The sequence below is a fragment of the Orcinus orca genome, chromosome 11 (genome assembly GCF_937001465.1).
Source record: "Orcinus orca chromosome 11, mOrcOrc1.1, whole genome shotgun sequence".
NCBI classification, from domain to species: Eukaryota; Metazoa; Chordata; class Mammalia; order Artiodactyla; family Delphinidae; genus Orcinus; species Orcinus orca.
This window is the reverse complement of record NC_064569.1, coordinates 17,628,407-17,653,650: the sequence shown is the minus strand read 5'-3', so window position 1 is coordinate 17,653,650 and position 25,244 is coordinate 17,628,407. Positions and strand designations below refer to the sequence as shown.

General features: G+C 35.8%; 1 protein-coding gene across 1 annotated transcript; it reads right to left on the bottom strand.

The window, feature by feature from the left end:
• Positions 1-9,246: 9,246 nt before the first annotated feature.
• Positions 9,247-25,238, bottom strand: CMAS (cytidine monophosphate N-acetylneuraminic acid synthetase). The gene is made up of 8 exons (XM_004270925.4): positions 24,883-25,238; positions 18,217-18,359; positions 17,902-18,057; positions 16,026-16,159; positions 14,187-14,281; positions 13,640-13,811; positions 12,726-12,879; positions 9,247-9,847 (listed from the first exon to the last, which is right to left on the bottom strand). The coding sequence occupies exons 1-8, from the start codon at positions 25,140-25,142 to the stop codon at positions 9,657-9,659; spliced, it is 1,305 nt and encodes a 434-aa protein (XP_004270973.1). The 5' UTR covers positions 25,143-25,238; the 3' UTR covers positions 9,247-9,656.
• Positions 25,239-25,244: the final 6 nt, after the last annotated feature.

Genomic DNA, 25,244 nt, shown 5'->3' with positions numbered 1-25,244 from the left:
TACAATGAGATATCACCTCACACCAGTCAGAATGACCATCATCAAAAAATCTACAAACAATGCTGAAGAGGGTGTGGAGAAAAGGGAACCCTCTTGCACTGTTGGTAGGAATGTAAATTGTTATAGCCACTATGGAGAACAGTATGGAGGTTCCTTAAAAAACTAAAAATAGGGCATATATCCAGAGAAAAACATGGTTTGAAAGGATATATGTGTCCCAATGTTCATTGCAGCGCTGTTTACAATAGCCAAGACATGGAAGCAACCTAAATGTCCATCAACAGATGAATGGATAAAGAAGATGTGGTACATATATACACAATGGAATATTACTCAGCCATTAAAAAGAATGAAATAATGCCATTTACAGCAACATGGATGGACCTGGAGATTATCATACTAAATGAAGTATGTCAGACAGAGAAAGACAAATATCATATGATATCACTTATATGCAGAATCCAAAAAAAAATGATACAAATGAACTTATTTACAAAAGAGAAACTGATTCACAGACTTAGAGAACGAACTTATGGTTACTGGGGGGGAAGGGGGAGGGAGAGAGTGGGAGGTTGGGATTGACATATGCACACTATTATATTTAAAACATAACCAACAAGGACCTGCTGTATAGCACAGGGAACTCTGCTTAGTATTCTGTAATAACCTAAATAAGAAAAGAATTTGAAAAAGAATAGATACATGTATATGTATAACTGAATCACTTTGCTGTACATTTGCAACTAACACAACGTTGTTAATCAACTATGCTCCAATAAAAAAAAACAAAAAAAAACAAAAAAAAAGAAACGCTAGAACTGTGGTGACACCCAGTGGCCAAAATGTTAACCACTGAGATTTTTTAAATACATGTATTTTCCTTGGCATACAGATACTTAATATTGCATCTATTTTATCTTTATATTTTGAGACCAATTTAATAATAAAGCATGAAACAGTCCTTCACTAAGAATATCAGCAGTGATATCACTTATATGTGTAATCTAAAAAAATAGTACAAATGAACTTATTTACAAAACAGAAATAGAGTCACAGATGTAGAAAATAATCTTATGGTTACCAGGGGGGCAGGGGGTGGGGCGGCATTGACATATACACACTACTATATATAAAACAGATAACTAATAGGGACCTATGGTATAGCACAGGGAACTCTACTCAATACTCTGTAATGACCTATTTGGAAAAAGAATCTAAAAAAGAGTGGATATATGTATATGTATAACTGATTCACTTTACAGTACACCTGAAACTAACACAACATTGTAAATCAACTCTACTCCAATAAGAATTTTTAAAAAATAAAATTTTACCCAGTATAAAAAAAGAATATTGTCAATGAAATGTGGACAAACCAACATTCTTTAGTATATTTTTAGTACTAAAAGTTTTCCAGCCAGTTCAGGCAGACAAGAGCACAAGGTCATCAAAGGTGACATTCATAATAAAAACTTTTCCACTTGGAGAAAACAATTTGTATCAGTATGTAGAAAACAAACGAAAGACCAGACACAGGAGAATTGTAACAGAGACTATTAAGACTTCTCATATGGCCCTTTAAATGATGAGGAAATAATTAACAATTCAGGTAAAAGTGATTCCCCTATCTATTTCCCCTCCCAAGCTGGTATAGGATCTATCCTTCGGTATATTCATTCTTTTGCTCATTCAGGAAATATTTCCCAATGTCCTATTTGAGAAGCAGACTCTGAGAGGGAGATTAATGTCCAGGAGGTTTATAGGAAAGTGATCTTGGGAGGATTGGGCAGAGGGAGAAGATGGGCTGCTATGCAGTCTCAACAACGGCTTCAGCTGACCCCAGAGGGAGCTCTGAAGCTAGCATGACCCCTTAGTGTTGCCTCTTATTGGGGAAAGTGGGGAGAACTTTTATCCTCTGGGTCCATCCAGTCATTGGATGTTGGCTACCCCCAGGAAGGGGTGACTTTTCGGTGAAGTAGCTCTCTTTTAGCTGAAGCAGCGCTGAAGAGGGCTGACAGCTGAGGCTCATCTACTTGACAATACTCGCAGCAGTTGGAAGAGTAAGTCCTCCAGTATCAAGGATGATCGGCCTAGCCCATCTCAACATCCTCTGAATCACCACACTGAAGCCACACGATGCCAATAGAACAGACCGGTCTTCTGACCTTTTAGAACTTAAACAAATGAACACCCATATAAATACTCCAGGCTATGAAGGAAGATTGAACTTTAAGAGAATAATGGGCACGGGTCGGGTAAGGAGAGGAAGGCTAATTTTGTCTCAGCTGATTTCTGCATCAGAGTAGAAGGGCAGGAAGGATACAAAGAACTATAACACTTGCCTTGGACTGAGAAGTGTTTACCTTATTCTGTGGGCAGTTTGGAGTCACTGTAAGTTTTTACAAAGAGAGGAGCAAGCACTAAGTAGACAATCTAGCTGGTAGTAAATTTTCTGTCATCTTTAAGGCCACTTCGAATTGCACCTTCACCTGAAAAACGTTTCCTGCTTCAAGATTTTTGAGGGCCTCTCTCTACCCTTGGTCTTAGAATAAAATAAAAATTCCTTAGTGTAACTCACAAGACCCTGTATGATTTGGCTTTGTTTGTTTACCGCTCCAGACTCATCTCTCATCCCATTCCTCTATACTTGTTGGCCAGCCTAGGCTAATTTTGCCTCTGCTGATTTCTGCATCAGAGCAGACATCAGTAGAACTGGTGTCTTATTTATCTTTTTATCTTCAGGGACTATGATAATACCTTTAACATGCTAATGCTTTATTGCTGAATTGAAGAAAAGTAAGTAGTCCTCACAGATTATTTTGTTGATAGCTGCTCTCCCTCAAAGAACCACAGAATCTAATCCAGAGTATTTCCTTTTCAAGTTTATTTTTGTAATAAGAAATTTAAAAGACTTCTGCACTGTAATTCTGTGGCCAGTCATCCCCAGTGCCCTAAACACCTATATTTACCATAAATTTGGCATATATTTCTCCTATGTGAAATATTTCTTCTCAGTTAAACATCAGTATAGTTGCAACTATAGAATGAGAAGGGATCGTAGAGGTAGTCTATTATATAAGCCCCTCAGTTCATAGTCAAATAAACTAACTTGAGGGTGTTAAATGATTTGAAAAATGCCACCTAGCTAATTAGTGACAAAGTTGAAGCTAGAATCTAGAAGTAGTAATTGCTAAATCAATTCATCACTCATCATCATCATCACCATCAATGCTTAGAGGCCCTACATGAACCAGGTACTCCTCTAAAGATGCTACTTATATATTATCTCATTTTACCTTCACAATCCTCTGAGGTGATGCTATAATATTATTAGCTTCAATTAGAGTAAGGAAGGTAGGGCACAGAGAAGTTGACTAACTTGCCCAAAGTGCATAATGCATAATAATTCCAATAAAAGCCCTCAAACATATCTCTTTTCCCAGCTTCTTTAATTCCCAAAGCTGAACATATCAACATAGATAGTGGATTAAAAATAAAACTCCTTCCATTAGGAAATAGACTCTATCTCCTGACTTCTTGATCTGGGCTGGATAGTCAGCAACTTGCCTCACTTTGACCAGTAGAAATGAAGTGACATTGGGTGACTTCTAAGGAAGCACTCAAGAGGTGTTACAGCTTCCAATCTCACCTTCTAGCTGCTCTGAGATTGCCATGTTAGGAAGCCTAGGCTGCTCTCCTTAAAGTTGAAAGATTACAAGAAGAGAGAGACCCAGACAACAACCAGCATGTGAGTAAAATTCAGATCATTCAGTCATTCTAGCCACTAGGTGACTGTGACCACAAGAGTAACCCCAGGTGAGACCAGAAGGACAACCCTACTGCGTTCTATTCAAGTTGCTGACCCAAAGAACTGTGAAAAATTAAATGGTGGTGGTTTTAAGCAAACATATTTTGAAGTAGTTCATTATATAGCAATAGATAACTTGTACAGTGTATGATATTATCATTTGTTGTAGTGTTAGCATGGTGTTTCTTTTTCCATCTCATTACTTTTAATTTTTTCTGAGTCATTATATTTAAAATAGGTTTGTGGTAGACAGCATAAAGTTGGGTCTAGTTTTTTAATCCGATCTGAAGATCTCTGTCTTTTAACTAGTGTGTTTAGACGATTCACATTTAAAGTGATTATTGACATAGTTGGATTAAAATTTACCATCTTTGTAACTGTTTTCTATTCTATTTTCTATTACATTTGTTCATTTTTCTCCCACCCCTCTTTTTTTGACTTCCATGTGTTTAATTGAGAATTTTGTGTTATTCCATTTTACTTCCTCTCGACATTTAAAAAAAACATTTTCAGTTGTTGCCCTAGGGTTTACAATATACATTTAAAAATATTCTAAGTCCACCTTCAAATAACACTATACTGTGCCACTTCATGAGTGTATTCCCAAGTCATCCTTCCCATCCCTTGAGACACTGCTGTCAATCATTTCATTTATCCATATGCTATGATCACCCTGGATAGATCAACCAGACAGAAAATCAATAAGAAAACAGTAGACCTGAATTAACACTGTAAACCAAATGCACCTAACAAAATATATAGAATATTCCACCCAATACCACCAAAATAAACATTCTTCTCAAGCACACATGGAACATTCTCCAGGAGCGATCATATATTGGGTCATAAAGCAAGCCTTAACAAATTTAAGAATATTGAAATTATGTCAAGCATTTGTTCTGTCCACAATGGTATAAAACTAGAAGTCAATAACAGGAGGAAATTTGGAAAACTCACAAATATGTGGAAATTAACACACTCCTCATCAACCAGTTGGTGAAAAAAGAAGTCAAAAGGGAAATAAAAGAATATGTCAAGACAAATGAAGATGGAAATACAAGATATCAAAACTTATGGAATGCAGCAAAAACAGTTCTGAGAGGGAAGTTTATAGTGATAAACACATACATTAAAAGAAAGATCTCAAATAAACCACCTAATTTCAAGGAATTAGAAAAAGAAAAAACTAAGCCTTAAGTTAACAGAAAGAAGGAAATAATAAAGATTAGAAATAAATGAAATAGAAACTAGAAAGACAATAGAAAAAAAATCAATGAAACTTTAAGAGTTGGTTTTTTTAAAACATAAACAAAACTGACAAACTTTTAGCTAACCAAAAAGAAGAAAGAGAGGACTCAAATAAAATTATAAATGGAAGAGGAGACATTACAACTGACACTACAAAAATACAAAGGATTATAAAGGTTACTGTGAAAAATTATATTCCAACAAATTGGATAACCTAGAAGAAGTGGATAAATTCCTAGAAACATATGTCTTACCAAGACTGGACTCTCAGGCAGCAGCTGGTAAAGAATGTAGTTAAGGTGCTTCCAGGGAAAAAGTGTGAGATGGGTGTTTTTGTCTGCTTCCTCTGCACTGAGCCCTGGTGGGATAGCTTTGTCAAGTGCTCATATGCGCATTAACTATTGCTGCTTCTTTTGCGATAGTCTTTTGGGTCTTATGTATGCAAGCCTCACTGGCTCTCAGAGTTAGGTGTTTTGGGGTCCCATCTATTGTGTGGGCGTCTTAAAAGTTTGGGTGCTAAATGTAATGTCCAAACTCTTCACTCTTCTGGGAGAAACTGGTAGTTGGAGTTCCCTCCTGATCGTCCCCTACTGTGCTGGGAGTAGGGTTTATAGCAAGAGTGTGTCTCAGCCTTTTTTACCAGTTTCAATGTGTGTATTTTCTCATTTGTCTGATGTTTAGGAATCACTCAGCTAATTTCTGGATTTCTTTTAAAGGAAATTGCTCTATATGTAGCTGTACATTTGTTGTGTTGGTGTGAGGAGTTCAGGAGTCTCCTGTGTCACTACCTTGGTTGACCACATATCTATGTGATCGACTTATTAAGTGTTAACTTGACAAGTTCATAACACATGGAAACAACCTAAGTGTCCATCAATGGTGAATGAAGAAAACGTGGTATATAGATATATACAGTGGAATATTATTCAGCCATAAAAAGGAGGAAATTCTGCTATTTGCCCAACACTAATGAAACTTAAGGGCACTTATGCTAAGTGAAATAAGCCAGAGAGAGAAAGACAAATGCCATGTGATTTCACTTATATGTAGAATCTAAAAAAAAGCAACCAAAAAACCAAACGAATTAATAGAGAGTGTACTGGTGGTTGCCAGGGGCTGGGGAATAAGGGAAACAGATGATGTTGGTCAAAGGGTCCAAAGTTCCAGTTATAAGATATGTAAGTTTCTGGGAATTAATGTCCAGCATGGTGACTGTAGTTAACAATACTGTGTTGTACACTTGAAAGCTGCTAAGAGAGTAGATCTTAAATGTTCTCACCACACACACACACACACACACACACACACGGAATGGTAGCTGTGTGAGGTAATGGATGTGCTAACATTATTGCGATAATCATTTGCAGTGCATACATATTTCAAATCATCACGTTGTACACCTTAAACTTACAAAATGTTATATGTCAAGTATAGCTCAATGAAACTGGAAAAAAACAAAATGTAATAAACATGTAATTCAGATGTATAGAGAAAAACAAAATAAAATCGGCTAATATTTAAGTTCGCCCATTCTTTCCTCAGCTGTTCCAAGTCTACTCACCCACTCTCAAAGGCATTCTTCATTTCTGTTCCTGTGTCTGATTTCTAGCATTTACTTCTGATTCTTTCTTATAGTGTCCATCTCTCTACTGACATTACCTTTCTGGTCTTTCATGTTGGGTACTTTTCTCATTACATCCTTTTATATATTAATCATAGCTATTTAAATTGCCTATTTGATAATACTAATAAGTGTGTCATATCTGAGTCTGGATCTGATGATTGCTTTTTCTCTTCAGACTCTGCTTTTTCTTGCTTTTGTATGCTTTATAATTTTGTTGTTGAAAGCCATGTATGTTATTGGGTAATGGGTACCAAGACACAAAGTCTCTAGTATGAAGATTTATGTTAATCTTTCTAGGAGTTGGGCTGTATTTACTCTTTCCTGTAGCTATAGGGACCGGAGACTTCAGATTCCTCCATGTCCTTGGTTTTGATTTTGGGACTTCCTTTTTTTATTTCTCCTCAGAGAAAGTCTGTGTCTTGTAGTCTTTTAAGCTGTAATCCACTGTTATCATACTAGCAACATATTGGTGTAGCATAGGGTGTAGAAGACGGGCAGCATTCTAAAATCTTCTAAGACTTGGTCTCTTAGTGGGCTTGTCTTGGGAATATGCCTTCACAGGTTTCTGTCTCTCCTACAACGTAGAGCTTTCTTCCTCCTGCTGCTACTGTTTTTCCTGCCTGCAGCATTCTCTATTTCCTTGATGTCATCTCCCCTGTTGAATAAGAGGGAATTTCCCCACCTTAGGTGAGACAGAGAGGTTGGAGTGGAGCAGAGTTCCCTTCTCCCTGTTGGGGTAAGTCTTCTGTATTGCCCTCTGGGGAGATGTCCTTCCTACTGGAGTAGTCCTTTCTTAGGGAGATAGGGTTTCTCCTATCAGGACCATAAGGGGATTTTTCTTGAATCCTCAGACCCGTTTTGTGATAACCTGCTGGCATTTCTGGAGGGAAAGTGTGTCCCACTCCCACCTCCCATGACTGCAGTTTCTAGGAGTTTCTCACTCTCACATTAGTTCCACACAACTTCTGGCAATTTGCAAAATTACTAAATGTTCCCGTCAGTTTATGGCATCCAGCAGGTTTTGCTCTAGGCAAACCAATATCAGGTGCTCTATCTCTGGATGTGATTGTCATTGATTTTGGCCAGTTTGTCTTGTTGAACAAACTGGAAGGGGAAGGGGTTGGCAACTTCAAAGTTCTTTACATGTCAGAGCTGAAGATATATTTTCTTGGCTAAGTTTCCCTACTATTGGGCACACAGGAACTAAGAGTCACAATGTGGTCTGAACTGTCTCTTTGTATTTGGCTTTGGGTGAGGGGAATGAAACAAGGACTCCAGTATAATCTCTACTTATACATGGTATTTACAGGAGGTATTTTGTCAGGACGTTTTTTTAGGAATGAGTGACTCATGTGGTGATTAAATATAAGACTTGAGAATAGGCTAATAGAGGCATGGTTGGAGAATTACACAGAATAGCTTGATTGGGGTGGAGAACCGCACAAGAATCAGTAGGAACCGAAGCTGGAAATATTGTGTCCAGAGTACATTCAGACTGGGAAATGTTTGATTACATTCTGTGGTCAGCATGGAGTCACTACAGATTTTGTGAATGGTAACAGCAAATACATAATTAATCTAGCAATAGTATTAGATAAACTGAAGGGACACTGGGCTAGTAGTATCAAGGTCAAGATTTAGTGTCTGACTAGAAATGAAAAGGAGAAACTGAGGAAGGTTGTGATGTCCCAATGATAAAATCAGACATTTGAGAGATGAGGTACAGGAGTCTGGCCTATAATACAAAGAACTTGAAACGCAACCAGATCTCACAACAGAGATTAGGTTTTGGAGTCATTAGATTTTGGAGTCATCTGCATGGAGGTTATAGCCGAAATACTGAATAGAGATGTGGTCTTCGGGAAGAACAAGAGCTGCGTTTAGAACCTTGGGGAATGTGTAAATTTAAGGGGATGGGAGAACATAGAGTTAGCAGTGGAAAAGCAAGAAAGATGGGAGTAAAACCAGGACAAGATGTAAAGGAAATTAAGGTAGAAGATGGTCCTTTTTTTTTTTCCAACTTATGTCTGGCCTATAGGGGCAGACTCTGAACTGTACAGATCCACCCAGCCTTGACTGGAAAACAGCTTCCTATATAGCGCCGCGTGAATGGCTTGCTTCTTGCTAGAGTTTTACATGAACTCTTTTTATAGTGGAAATAGATGAAAATGTTCCACAAGAAATGGTTAGTGTTTTTATTAGGTAAGCATCCGCAATTATGAGCTAATGTCCCATTCTTGGAATCTAACCAGGTAGGAGAGAGATTTGTGCTGGCTGTAAAATTGTGATAATAGCCAAATTTAGTACACAAAATTACCATGATCTCCGAGGTAATTGCAAACGATTTACTACAAACCAATATACAACCTTCACAATACATGAATTTCTTCAGACATCTGTATTTGTATTTATGTGCTGTATGTATCCATATATGAAGTACAATTGGATGCTCTACAGCTGGTATTTAGTGGCTTGTTTCTCACGCTGACTGCATGGTCAGTGTTTAAAGGAAATAAGGCAATGTTTGGTAAATCTCTTCTATAGCAACAAGACAGTTTTCATCAAGTTTGTGAAATGTAATTTTATTAATAGAAGGGCATGTCTTACCAGACAAACTGTCCCAAAATAAATAAAGTTTCAGCATCATTAGGAGCACACAAACACACAATTTTACAGGATACAATACAAAGTCAATTTTGATGATGTTCTTACTTGCATTTACTAAAAATCTGAGAGAGACTGTGATCAATCTCTAAATAATGATCCTGCATAAAGAGAAAAGTACAGCACAGTTATTTCATAGAAGGTTTTGGAGTGACAGTTTGAGAAGACTCTGCTTTAAAAGATATTAAGATATATCACAAATCAAATCACACTCTCTGTTAACATTACAGCATGGAATTGTACTTAATCAAAAATAAAAGAAAAGTGGCTGAAGAAGGCTGTATACTTTCTTTTCCAACATAACACTAATTTCTATTTTTGGCATGAATTAATAACCTTTTCCATTAGTAGGAAAACGTGCTCTGCAAACTCTCGGAGGGCACCACGGCCACCATAGCTTTTGCAAATATATCCAACAGCCTTCTGGGCAGCGGCACAGGCATCAGCAGGAACGCCACTGAGGCCCGCTTTCTTCAAGCACTCCTCATCAGACACTTCATTTCCTATCAAGTTAAAGAAACACTGGTTGAATATTTAAAGAGAGAAGGAATTTTCTTCCTAAATAATGCGAACAGCAATCAGTAAGTGATTCTGGCAACTTCAGACACTGTATATTAGAATACTACAGATTAGATGGAACAAAAATAAAAGCATTTCCAAGTATAATAAATACTTAAGGTCTAGGGTTTTTCCTAAGTAATTCATAATAAACGCTTATCAATTAGAGGAGAATGGAGTTTACTTTCTGCTTGCCATGCATATTACAATTACTAGAAATCTAATATAAACTATATAATTATTTAAACTTTTTATTAAGGAAAATTTCAAACATGCAAGAATCCCAAATTTATGTAATTATTAATGTTTTGCATTATTTATCAATATTCTTGTCCATTCCCTGCCCCCCAAGTTTTTTGGAGGAAAGGGAGAAGAAGGAATTCCCAGAAAACATACTTTACCCATAAACTTTGCCATCTGTCTATAATACATATATTTTTAAGAAACTGACATAATATCATCCAACCAACAAAATCAACACTAATTCCTTAATATCATCTAATAACCTAGTACATGCTCAAATATCCTCAGCTGTCTCAAAATTGTCTATAAATCAACTATAAAAAGTTGATTTATTTGAATCAGAAACCAAAAAAGGTCCACATAGTGCATTTTGTTGCTATACATATTAAGTCTCTAACAGTTCTCTCTGATTTGTATGCTGCTTGTTGAAAAATTACCATCACATTGACATAACTACATCCTTTCTCTCCCTGCCTTGCTTATTAGTTTCTCCACCTCCCCCTCTTATTTTATTTTTTTGGTAGGATGAATTTCAGAAGCTCCCAGGATCTAACATTCACCATTCTGCATATAACTATTACTATAATATAGACTAAATACTACTAATAAATGTTGGTTAAGAGTGTTTGTTTTAAATCTGTTCTACATTTATCGACTGAAATTTTTTCTTTTATTATTAAATGTATTGAAATTTGAATTGTTTTCAATGAAAGATGATAAAAATTAAAGTATTTCTTTGCATAACCCACCCCTGAAACTAAACTTTATTAAATTTTATTTATAAAAGTGTTTATTAGAATAAATGAATTCAGTAAAGTTGCAGCATACAAAATTAATACATAGAAGTCTATTGTGTTTCTATATATACTAATAATGAACTCTCAGAATGAGAAATTAAGAAAACAATCCCATTTAGTATTTCATCAAAAAGAATAAAATACTGAGGAATAAATCTAAGGAAGTAAAAGACCTACACTCAGAAAACTCTTTAAGACACTGACAAAACAAACTGAAGATGACACAAACAGATGGAAAGATATACTGTGCTCATGGATTAGAAGAATTAATGTTGTTAAAATGATCATAACTACACCAAAGGCAATCTACAGATTCAATGCAATCCCTCTACCAGAATACCAAAGGTATTTTTCGCAGAACTAGAAAAAAACTAAAATTTGTATGGAAACAAAAGACCCCAAATAGACAAAACAATCTTGAAAAAGAAGAACAGAGCTGAAGGAATCATGTTCCCTGTTTTCAAAAGCTATACTCATTAAAGCAGTATGTTAAGAGATTAATCCTAAGAGTTCTCGTCGCAGGGAAAACATATTTTTATTATCTCATATGTATCTATATGAGATGATGGATATTCACTAAATTTACTGTGATAATCACTGCATGATGTATGTAAGTTAAGTCACTGTGCTGTAGGCCTTAAACTTATACAGTGCTGTAAGTCAGTTATATCTCAATAAAATTGGAAGAAAAAAGTGTCAACATTTTAAAGGAATACACTTTTATACATTTATGTAGCTGACACAAAATACTGCTCTGATTTTTAAAATAAAAATTTGGAGTTTATTCTCTATTTTCTTGATTTTCTAATCTCTACTTTTTATACTTTTTTCCTTATGTGATATAAGTAATGCATATTCTTGGTAGAAACTTTAAAAAAAAAATAAACGAAGGCAAAAAAATCAAAATTAGGCTAATTATTATTATTTATGGATAATCACTGTACTTTGGCATATATATTTTACAGTTTTACTTATATAAATGATATACACTTATTACTAAATGCATACACTATTTTAAGGATTTTATATTATCTTCAATTTCTTTCCCAATAGCCTTATGAAGTTTGATTTGTGTTTATACTGTAAGTAGGAAAACTAAGGCTTAGAGAAGCTGCTTAAGGTTGCACCCGTAATAGTAAGTACAGCTGGGAGTTGTTACATGTTCCATTAAAATTGTTTTCGTCTTACAAAAATTGGATCATTTTCTATCAAAGGTTCTATAGTATTTTTCTCCACTGAATCTTCACATGTGATTCAAAGGCTATTCCTAAAGTCCCCGGATCACGTGCTCCCAAAGCATCCCTGTGCTGCTTCTTTTGAGGCCCATATTGTCCTTGTAAATATTTATCTCATACATGGTTTATAGTTATTATGTATTTTAATAACTTTTCATTACTGATATTCAAAAATGTTGACATCATTAGACTGTAAACCCTGTATGCAATAAGTCCCAGCAACCAGTTCCAAGCATGCATAGAGGAGACACCTGATACATATACTTGCTTAATGCTAAAGTGAAAAACTTGTGACATGTGACCATGTCAAGGAATACATATTACAGCATTGTTTTTAATGGTTGCATAAATCTATTTTTGCAGGATATTTAGGTGGGTTCTTTTTTTCCCTCCATTATTGGCATATTTGTTCAATTTCTTTCCTGGAAATGGAATCTGGGGAGTCAAATCTATGTACATTTTAATAATAGCAAAATATATTCAGAATGTACTTCCTATATATCAGAACTCTTCAATCCATTATTATGGCTGAATAGGAGGACACCAACCAAGATATGCCACTTCTTTCCAGCACAGGCCCATTTCTTTTCTCCATTCATCTACAACTGCAAGCTTGTCTGGTACACTGACTTCCATTTTGCAATCCAGTTTTAAGGAAGAGAGAGTCTGCTTTGAACAGGCCCTTTCTGAGATTAACCTCACCTTAAGAAAAAAAAAAAAGGGCAAAATGAGAAAACAGAAATCTCTCATAATAACACCTTTTAAATAATACAAATCACAAGTGAGTAGTCTGAAGGACTAATTAAAGTAAAATCAACTAATTTATTTTAAAATGATGAAGCTTTAACACATTTGATTGCTAGTAGTCCAATAAAGGCAAAAGACTGTTTTCTACAGTGGAAAGGATTCTATCTACAGGTAAAAAATAAAATATACATTGTCTGATAACAATCTAAGATTCTCCAATAATTCAATTTATTCAGAGGAAAGTCTAACTTGTCTCTCATGCTGCTCAGAAACACGTATTTAAGATTTCTAGTGAATTCTAAGAAATCATCTTAAACTTCATTTTTGAAAATACACATAAGTATTGTTATTTTGAATTAAAATTTTCAATCATAAGAATAAGCTACATTTAAAAAATCCACCTGAGATTTGCTTTTCTCCAAATGCTGACACCTATTTTCTATGAAATCTTTCTGGTTGCAAAATCCTATCGGAAATACTAGATAGCACCTACTATCATACTCATTAAATAAATAAGAAATATTATTTATTGATAGACAAATTACTAATTCTGCTCATCTCAAAGTAAATAGCACAATTTTCTAGGCATGTGAAAGCTAAATTTCAGGTATTTTAATTGATAATACTAAAAACATAAATCTGTTATTTCCCTCACGTGTTCCTTGACCTTAAATCACAATCTTAAAAAGCATTGCTATGTTCAGGGGGCACATACCTCAATACCACTTTTCTTTAATAAACTTATCCCAATAGCATCTTTTACATCGTAAGATATTATTTCTTTTTGGTCTCCTGATACATAAATGTGGCCATTGGTTAGACATCCATCAATATTGCAAACGAAAAGTTTTATCTCCTTCAGCTTCTCTTTGCCAAAATAGCCAAATCTAAAAGAAACCAAAATAGACTTTTGAATTTTAGTGTGATACTAATCTCTCATCTGGCTAACACCAGTAAACTTGATAACCCGTTTCCATTTAATTACTCAAACATTACCTTTCCAAGTAACCTCACATACACACTTCAACTTACAGTGCAAGGATTTTAAGTGTGGTCTAACCAGATTATGTGCTTCTCAAGTTACTGAATAAGCCACCTATAGGCATATTTTATGTATATGTCTTCCTCACATAAGCAAAATAATTACAAAAGATCCTAAGATTGGAGGATCAAAAATCAGTTGTCCACAAGTGAATTTAAATGTATCTACTAAAAATCATTCATTGTGGTCTAGTGCAAAGGCTATACAATCTTGTTTTCACCTTAAAACTCTTTGTTCTGCAATAGGCCAGTCAATGTCCACATCTATGTCCACGCTGTGCTCGGCTCGCATCTCGTAGTACGCCATTTTCCCACCCTAAAGATAGCACAGGTGCCATGAGGACTGTTGTCAACATGCATCCACACATATCAGAAAGTTTATTACAATACAGAACAATGAATCCACTTCTATAGTACTAAGAAAAATGAATAAGCCAGTAATACCAGACATACAACAAATATTTTTTTTTGGAGGGGAGAGCTTATTGTTTTCCATATATTCAAACCACATAAAACAAACAACCTTGACATTTTTCAAATTCTATTTACACAGTGCAAGTTCCCATTTTTCTTTAAATAGATTTTAAAGACTGAAACAGAGTAGAAATAATATGCATCCTCCAGTATTCTGACCACAAGGAATTTTCTGGGAATCCCTAATTGTATCCCCTTTGTTCTGGTAGTCTCTCCCATCATCATCCAAAAGCAGTAGTATAAATGTTTTTGGAACTTCTGTTCCTATTTGCAATAGGGGTAAGATTGGGGAGGAAAAGGAACTGTAGTATCTACTGTACAGAACTGCCTTAGATCCCTGAGCTACAGATGGGAGTGGACAATAATTGTCTGGGTCACATGTGGGCAAAGGTAGGAACAGTGTCATGATCCTGGGGTATGGGGCAAGAGGAGTGAGGCCTTTCCTGATTGTAATCATTTGAAGGTCAATATCAATCACTAGAAATTTTCATATTTCAGAATTGTCAGTCTCTTTACAAATCTTGTTACAATGAGAAACCTACTTTTCTCCACACTTTAGGAAAGGGTCAAATCACATTCCCCCTTAGCAAAGAGCTTATGGAGGGTGGTATCTATAGATGTCAAATCTAATTTTCCTGAATACTCAAACTTAACTGAACAGCCAGTCTACAGTTCGCCTACTGACCAGAAGATTGGAAAAATTCCCTCCCCTTAGAGAATGAGTCACATTAGAATTTTTACTATAAAGAATGGAGCTCGGGGGTTCTTAAGTGCTATTTTTTGAGTAACATAGGACCTGAATCCAAATCCCAGCAGTGCCATTCACAACTTGTTTTTGCTTTGAGCCAATTGCTTCATTTTTCAGAGCTGCTATTTCCTCCTCTGAAACAGAACTAGGAACATCCATTTTATTCCGTTATATAAGATAACCTATGTAGTATTTCATATAGTCCTGGGTCCATAGTAAATGCTGAATAAAGAATAGCTATAAGCAAAATGAAGAAATAGTATATGATGTAACGTAACCACACAGGCTCTAAAGATGAGAGAGACATCCAACTCCCTTATTGTAAAATGAGAGCATTAAGACTCAGAACAGATAAAATGATATATTCAAGGTTAAATTAGTTATAGAGATTTTACTACAATATATTCCAGTTTTCCTGATGCCCAGGTTGGTGCTCTTTCACCTCTACTATACTGTTGTGGTTTTTGTCTCTTTTCAAAGTAATAAAGGTTATTCAACTGTACAACCACAACTTGACAGTAATACAACTATGGATTAAAAACAGAGTTTTGAATGAAATAATATGAATACCAGGACACATATAGAACATTCAATACTTGTTTCATTTCTTATCTTAATGTTGCAACTGTAGCAGAGTCTTTCCCATATTCACTGAATGAACCCCAAAGATCATTTTGGGGTAAGTGTGCAGGATAAATGCCTCAGATGATAAATCTTGTCAGTTACTGCTTTTCCCCTAGGGGTTAATACTTTCCTTTATGTGCCATACTTCTTTCTTAGAACTCAAAGTATATAGATAAAAGGGTTTGAAAGGTTTTTGCAAAATGAGGGCACAGACCTGTAAGTAACCCATCTCTATCAAATGTCTTTTAGCAAAATAAAACGAGCCATTTTCATATAATTCTCCATCCCAGTCTTGTCGACGAGGTCGCTTAGCTGGATTCAAATTCAGAGGCTCAGTCATTTCACGAACTAAAAGCAAAAAGCTACAGTAAGTCCCAGGTGCTTTGAACACTGAAAATGTTCATTCAGTAATTTTTTTAAAAAGCAAATAAAAATGAACTCAGAAGGTAGAATACTTCTGTATCTAAATAAACAATTTAAAAGATTTTTTAAAGAAACAAAACCTCTAATAATTCTGATGATTTATCTTTGCTTTTCAATAACAATAATAAGAGAAAAATAAGGTATCTTACAGAGAAATTCTGAGCAATTAAAGTTTTAAACTATTTATAGAAATATAATGCTTTGGGAGGACATAAAGGCAACCTTAAAATAGTTTCAAAAGAACTGAATTTGTTATAAAGTACCCATAGTTCAGTATTTGAGCCCTTTAAATCTACTGCTCACTATGAGCTTCTATAGAAATACAATGTATGTGTTATTTATCTAATGTGGTTGAGAAATTCCTCTCATGGAATTATTACAGAAAAATGAATACCTCCCCACTAAATTATTGAAACTTTCATATTGATAGAACTGCTTATATAATGTATGATACATTCTTACTAGTAGTTAAAAAAATACTAATATAAAATATACATAACAATAAATAAATAATGTTTACTTATTATTATTATTGGTAATAATGAAGGCTGAGCAATACCAACATTAATGATTATAACATGATATAATAAATGAAGCCTTCAGTATTGGTATATAGGAATTCCCTTGGCTTTCCACTAAATTTTTGCCAAATTTGTGTTTGTGTATGGATACTTTTTGAACTTTTTTAACTTTAATCACATATCATATAAAGCTCAATATTCAGTTTAACACTGGGCTTCCTTGATTTGTTCAAAAATGTGTTTTACAAGCTTTAATCCTTCCTATATCTTATTTCTGATATTTAGTGAATAAGTTCAAAATATTATATATATAAAACTTAACGTAGAACTTGCTACAGAGAAGACACTCAATAAATGCTTATTGAATGAAATCAATAAATTTAGTCATTGATATACTGCATTGATTTTGACAGCATTCATATTTAGAGGCTGAAAAATCAGCATTTTCTGTCTATAACTTTATCTTCTTATCTTAATTGCTCTTTTGTGGACCTTCTCCATTTTCACTGCATCTTCCCCTCTCCTTTAAGTCAAACATAGGTTAGAGACCAGCTTTCCTACATTCAACACATGTCAGGGCATTGAAGAGTAATCACACTGCCTTTCTTCAAGTATGTTACATTTACCTATTTGTTGGTGATTCTATTCTTTATTACAGATTTTGCTACTTCATCTGGCTAGAAATCAGGCTCTAGCTAAACGTTATGGAACTCTTTTTGCACAAGAAGTTACAAATTTTGGGAAGCAATTCCACAAATTCATTCTTGAGGTTCTCCAAAACTTTTTGGTGGAAGATTTCTATTCCCACAATTCTGTGATTTATACGGAATTTATCAAACAAGTCTAGAACAACATAAAAGTATTTGCTCTAGAAAAATGACATGTCTTCCTCAAAATACAAATAGAGGGTTAAAATAATCCTTTGTAAAAAGTAATTTGGTAGAGAATTAATTTGGTCTCATTGTTTTGCCTCAATAATCACAAGATTTAGAACACATTATAAATGTTATTACCTACTAGAGTTAAGAATCCCATGTTCTATTTTACTGCTCCCTTTTTACTCTCTCCACTCCTAAAGAATATTTACATATGAAAAATTAATTCTCCATAAAATGAGCTAAAATAAAGATTGATACAACAGATTACCTCCTTTCTGAATTTCACCCCATCGAAACTGATGGCGTCTCACAACAGAGAAAACAGAATCATATCCTTCTTCTCGAATCATTTCTGCAACTTTTTGAAGATCAGTAGGATGTAAACACGGAGAAGTAGCTTGAATATTTCCTACAATGTCAACCTCTTAAAAAGACAAAACAAATGAAAAGAACATCAAAATAAAGTTCTTTGCAAGCAAGTAATACTAAGATCTAAATTCAAATGTTAAAACAAGTCTTGTGAAATGATAGGCAAGTTGGAAATTATGTAAAATTTTGAATAAACTATTAGTCAAACTCATACCATTGTGATAATTAAGAAATTCTATGATGGCATCTAGTGAGGTAGAACTGTCTTTTGAAGCTTCAGAACTTCTTCGATGAACTTGTGCACCAAATTGTTTGGCCACATTCTCAATTTCATCATGGTCTGTTGAAACCCAAACACTGTACAGATATTAAAAAATAAAAAGCCAAATCACTAAAAAAAAAATCATTAAAGATAAAAAGGAGCTCTGCAACCCCAAAAATACAGCTTACATAATGTTAGAATAGTTTTTGTACCAGCAAAATAATGTTACAGATAGAAATTAATATAAAATTTAAAGAAAAATAAAGTATTTTCTATGTAAACCACATTTTAAAATGTCTGAATCAAAAATGTGGTCCTAGATGTAATATTTATATTTACATATATAAATATTTATATTATATATAACATTATTTATATACATATTATTTACATAGCCCTAGATATAGTTTTATAAAGTTAGAAAAAAATGATAATTGGTATTTTTGAAGCTACTGGTATATTAAAGACACTAGTAACACGAGAAGTTCAAATCTAAAGAAAATAAAGAAGATACTGCTTCTCATTCCCCATCAAAATCCAAAATATTGTGTATTTAATATACTTGCTAAGAAAAAAATGGATTTGGCTTAGCCAAAGCACAACACTCAAAGAGTTTCAAGCTTAGTAGAGACTAAATGCCCAAAACAATCAGACAAGCCATCTCTTTTTTTTTTTTTTGGCCAACTAACAATGGGTATATAAATATCTGAACATAGAATCAAGTGGGTAAAGCCACCAATAACAATTAAAGATGTGGAGAACATGACTTGATTGGCTCAGGATAGCTTAGTTGAACAGCTCTATTAACCACAGCTTACAGAGTTGACCATTTGGACTTTATAAGACGACGACTAAGAGTAAAATATAAAACATTATTTGGGGGCGTGTACTAGTCTGTACTGAATTGTTTCCTTGACCTTTACAAATCCCCACTGCTAGAAACAGAAGATGTGAGTATTACTCTAGCCACAATGTTTTTATAGTGACATTACACAAAGAAATCTGAATGACTTCTTTGGTATATGCATTGACCCTTGAACAACACTGGTTTGAACTGTGTGAATATTTTTCAGTAAATGTACTGGAAAAATTTTAGAAGGTCTGCTAAAATTTGAAAAAAATCGCAAACTGTGTAGCCTAGTAATATTGGAAAAAATAAGAAAAAGTTAGGTGGGACTTCCCTGGCGGTCCAGTGGTTACGACTCCGTGCTTCCAATGCAGGGGGTGTGGTTTCGATCCCTGCTTGGGGAACTAAGATCGCACATGCTGCGAGGCATGCCCAAAAAATAAACAACAACGATGTAATTAAACCAGCCAAGATGACTAAGTATAATACCACAAAAACGCAAAAAAAAAAAAAAAGGTATGCCATGAACGCATAAAACATATGTAGATAACAGTCTATCCTTACATAGATATGAGTGATATTTAATATAAAGTTAATAATGTTTTACTTTTCTGTTTTTTAACTCTGCCCATCATCACAGGTAAGTGGTTTTTTTAAAAAATGGAACAATGTTTCTGACACTGTATTATGAATATGACTGTAATACTGTATGCCATAAAAATTTTATAATGATTCATTCATTAGTGTATAGGCTAGGCTACTGTGAAGCAATCATACTGATTACAACAGGCTACCATAAAGCAATCACACTGTTGCTTCTTTGTTATCAATGCCCGAATCATTATACCTGTAAATAAATATGAATTTCTTTTTCACATTATCTTTTCATCTTTGATGTTCAGTGTTAGTAATATGTGTAACATCTACAGTTTTGTATCATATGACAATATTGATACTGACAGGTGATTCATCTTGTAAACAAAGTAAACTTATGATATAGTGCAGTACTGTAAATGTATTTTGTCTTCCTTATGATTTTCTTTTCTCTAGCTTACTTTATTGTAATATACTATACAATACATATATATTATAAAATGTGTTAATAATAAAAAATAAATAAAACATAAACAAAATAAAACATAAAACTAAATAAAACATGTGTTTCAGATATAGAAAACTCATGGTTACTCATGGGGAGAGGGAAAGGGGGAGGGCCAATATAGGGGTAGGGGAAAAAAAGGGTTATTATGGGATTACATAGAATCATGTGTGAAACTTTTGAAAATTGTAAAGCACTAAGGAATTTAAAGAATCTTTCAATTAAAAAATCAATTAAATTTTAAAAACATAATGTGTTTATGTTACTGGTAAGGCTTTAGTGAACAGTAGGCTATTAGTAGTTAAGTGTTGGTGAATCAAAAGCTAATCTGGGATTTTTGACTGCCCGGGGTGGGGAGTTGACACCCCTGACCCCACATTGTTCAAGGGTCAACTCTATTTCTTTTACCCCTTTCATTCAGTATCTACTGAATGAATGAGAACCTGCATGTTTCAAACGTCTATGCTCAATTGTCAAGAGTGAAAAGAGAGAAACTAAAGAAAAATTTCTAACATCTCTGGCTTTCATTTATGAATTTAATTTCATTTATTGCCTTTACTATTGGCAGATGATTTAATAGAGATAAAGTCAATAAACCCCCATAGTGCCCCCAATTTGTTTTTCAGAGGAAACCTAGTAAACAAGATGAGCCATTGGCTAGGAGTCAAGTGTGTCATACCTACTCATGTCATTCTGCGCAAGGCACAACATAGGAGCCCTCATTTTCCTCCATCTCAAAATCTGAAATAATTTTGGGATAAGTTTTTCACTGGAAAGTGTCACAAAGTTATATAACAAAGTGAAGTACCAACAAAAATGTAGTGAATTTTTTAAAGAGAGGATAAAAGGAGGGTGGTGATGGTAACAGTAAAAAAGTAAACAGTAAAAGGAAGAGATGAGTCTTTTGACATCTGGTTTCCATCACTAATTGAAATAAATTACTGAAGCCATTTACTTTATTATCCTGATCTTTACTGGAATAAACATTCAACACCTCAGGATTCAGTGATCTTTTGGAAATGCTAAACAGTAAATAAGAAATAACAGAGGTTGGGAAGAGGTTTGCCTGTGTTTCATCTTTCCTCCCTTTTATTATTCATTTATTCATTCATTCATGAAATGATTCCTGACTGCCTATTCTGTTTCAGGCCCTACTCTGGACACTGGGATATATAATCCATTTTCTTGAGAAACTCTCAGCGGATTGGTAGAGACAGCGAGAGGTAAGGAAGCAATAACTAACCTTTCTACAATGCTTTACTTTTTACAAGGTATTTTTATAGTGCCTGCTACATAACAGGTGCTCAATTTGTTGAATGAATGAAACAGTAGATGGTTAAGAGCATGGACTCTGAAGGAAGGGCTTCAGATCCCGGCTCTACCACAAGCTAGCTTTATGACTCTAGGTCAAATCTCCCTAAGCCTCAATTTTCAGTAAAACGGAGGTAATAATAGTAGTAATTACCTAATATGATTGTTATGAGAATTCAACATAAACCACAATACAGAATAAACGTTTATTAAGTGTTAGCTATTGAAAATAATAAAATAGGAATGGCAATAAAGGAACAGCTACACAGTCTCATCCTCACACTGACTCTGTTGGAAGGAAAACTGAAGTTTTGCTTTCAGACCTTCAAAGGTCCAAATGTCTAATTTGTATGTATTATGTAAGGCAATGGCATTATGAATATGAAAACAGCATCTTATAGGTACACTTAAAATACAATGATCATCATTTATTAGAAGGACTAAGTCAGTCAATCATTCTCCCTTGGTTTAGGGGCATCAGATGAGGCAGGGCAAAAGAGAAAGAATGAGCAAATGAACAAACAGGGCTAATAAAATTTAAAATCAAGTATAAAGTAAATGTCAAAGTTCAACGCCAATGGCTTTAAATTTAAAATCAAGTATAAAGTAAATGTCAAAGTTCAACGTCAATGGCTTTAAATTTAAAATCAAGTATAAAGTAAATGTCAAAGTTCAATGTCAATGGCTTTAAATTTAAAATCAAGTATAAAGTAAATGTCAGAGTTCAACGTCAATGACTTTAGGCTCAGATGAAGTCATACTACATCTAACAGGATGAACAGGAGTATCAACCATGATCCCTACGACAGAAACTTCAAATCATAAGCTGCCATTTCAAGGACAACATAGCATGGCCTTTCATTAATCATAAATCCACACCCTAGAAATGAAACCAAAACTTATGTTTATCTTTCACGTTAGGCAACATTTTAAAAAATCGATTTACTCTGAGATTCACTTACACAGCACTTAACCACTGTTGAAACCAAGCTCTTAAAAACTCAGCTCAAACAATAGCTTTTTACTAAATGAAAATATTATCTCAGCATTTTTCTTGACTGTTAATTTTCCAAGTTAGTGTGCAAAGTTAGCAACCTTGAAAGTATTGTTAGCTTTGATTCTAAGCCGGCCAGAAACTCAATTAAGTCAAAATGATTTTGAACAAAATAATCTCCAGGCCTGAAAAACACAAATCAGGCAAGCTACGGTTTTCCCCAGTTCCTTCATAGGGTACATATGTGTTGAAGGAGGCAGAAGGGGAGAAGCAGGAAGGCTGCTCCAAACTGACTGCAGCTTCAGAATAAGTCAATTAAATTCAAATCTACCCCTCCTGGGTGGTAGATTAGAACTCAAAGGGCAGAGAGGGATGTATAACTGCAAGCTTTCTAAATTAACTGTTTTAAGAGGGCATCCAGGGGCTATCTGCCAGAAGAACATAGGTAAATTCTCCCGGCAGCACTGAGCACGCATTTTCGGGGGCTGGGATCATCCTAAGAACAAGGCCTTAAGCTGCTAGAAACCATGACAGAGTTTGGTTGAACACAGACGTTTGGATGGAGTTGTTTGTTATGTGTGGAAAGTTCTGCCGTTCTCAGCAAAACTACCCCCATACCATAAGGGGAGAGCCTATCTAGAGGAATCAAGAAATAGAGGATTATGGTGACCAAGTGCACTATCCCCTTACTTTCTTTTTCTTAAAAATATGTATTATCACCTGGTACAGTATACACTGTTTATATATTAACTGTCTTCTCCCTATTATAATGCAAGCTCCACCAGCCTAGGGATGGACCCTTCTGCTATGACCCTTGGTTAAGGACACATAACAGTGCCTGTCACATAGTAGGTAGTCAATAAATGTTTGCTGAATGAATGAATCATTTTTGCCCTTGAATCTGTATCTCAAACAAGCCCTACCTTTTTTTGTTTAGCCAGTTTGAAAGGGGTTTCTAGACATATGCAACTGGAGTTGTAAATGCATTCTGTTCTCAATCTATTATGAATGTGATATTCCTCTCTAGTTTATGTCACAAAAATAGGATTTTACTACATCACTACTAACTGGATACACCTTCTCTCGGTCCTTTTTTTTTTTTTTTCCCCCCCAGTGTGTATGTACCCTTTGTAAGGAGGTAAAAATGTCCAGAAGTCTGTGAGCTTAACACGGAAAGAACCATGTCACACACATCTTGCTGTTCCCTTGGATGTGTATGGCAGAAATTAGGGTTCAGTGTTTACTGAACTGAACCAAATCCCCCAGTCTTTCTTTATCACTCCTTTGCACACTTCCTGTTACATTACTGTTATATTCTGTGTGCCAGCTCTTATTTACCTTGCACCACCCAGGACTTCCTTTGGATAAAAACATTAAGAAAATTAGTAAATTTATACTTTTTTGGTACCTCCTTTGTAAACAAGAACAGTTAAGTGAAAATCATTTATCCATATATTAATGTAGGTAATTAATATGCTCCAAAAACAGCCATCTCTTTAAAAACCAAAACCCAAACATCAAAAAGGTGAAAATAATTTACTTTCCACGGTAACAAATTCAAGCATAATTAGGTTGAAATTACCATGTGTAAGTTCATTCTTGGCACAGAATTCTATCTCCCTTCTTTTATGAATGACATAAGCTTGTAACTCCTGGCCAATACGGCATACGGCCATGTCTCTAAAAGATGCACAATTAAAACTGTCCTTAGGACAAACGAGGTTCCAAAGGTATGATCAAACCATTTATAAGCATTTCCTCAAACAGTCCAGCGGTGCGGTTTTCCACTCTCGCACCTACATACAAATGTGGGGAGCTGTCTAGATTGTGCTGACTCACAGGCAGATAGCTTAGAGTATTTTCCAAAGGTCAGGAAAGGATCTCCAAGCTGAGCTTGAAATGAGAAAAGCCTTGACAGCCCACTCCATTCATGAACCCGATGCCTCCTTAATCGAACAGCACCAGGTGGGTATCAGACGCCGGGCAACAGGGGAAAGCCAACGGCCACTGCCTAAAGGAGTTCACAGATTATCGCAGACGTTTCACAAGGGTGGACTCCTTTCCTTTACCCTGCGAGGTCAACCCGGGCAGCGCAGACAGTAGAGAAGAGGAAATCTCCCCCTTTACGGATGTTATTCTCAAGGGCGGAGACAGGAACGGTCCCAAGTTCATGGCTATTAGCAGCTACGGAACAAGGAAGAAGCTGGAGCCCCTCCTCCCCCGGCTGCCAGCCGGGGCCCAGACACCCCGGATCTTGCACACCCCTTCCGGGGGCGATTGCCCCCCGGAGCCCCTGCCCCTCCGGCGGCCCGGCTCCCCCTCACGACCCCCGCCCAGGCCGCACCGCCCACTCTCGCACATGCGCACCTCTGGAAGACCCCCGAGTCCAGGGCCGCACGCAGGACCCAGCCAATGAGCGGGACCCCCGCCAGGTGCTTAATGTTCTTCAGGGGGATGCCCTTGCTGCCGCCGCGGGCCAGGATTAGGGCCGCCAGGTGAGGGGGCTTCTCCACACCTCGGCCCTGGCCCCCGCGCGAGTTGCGCTGCAGCTTTGGCGGCCGACCCCGGGAGGGCCGGCCCCGCGGGTTGGAGACGGAGGTGGCGGCCCCCTTCTCCACCGAGTCCATCTTCCTCCCACGCCTTCTCCCCAGCTTCTCCACATCCGGGAGCTCTTCTCTCGCCACCTCAGCTCGGCGCCGCCCGACCTCCCCGCCCGACCGCTAGCGGGG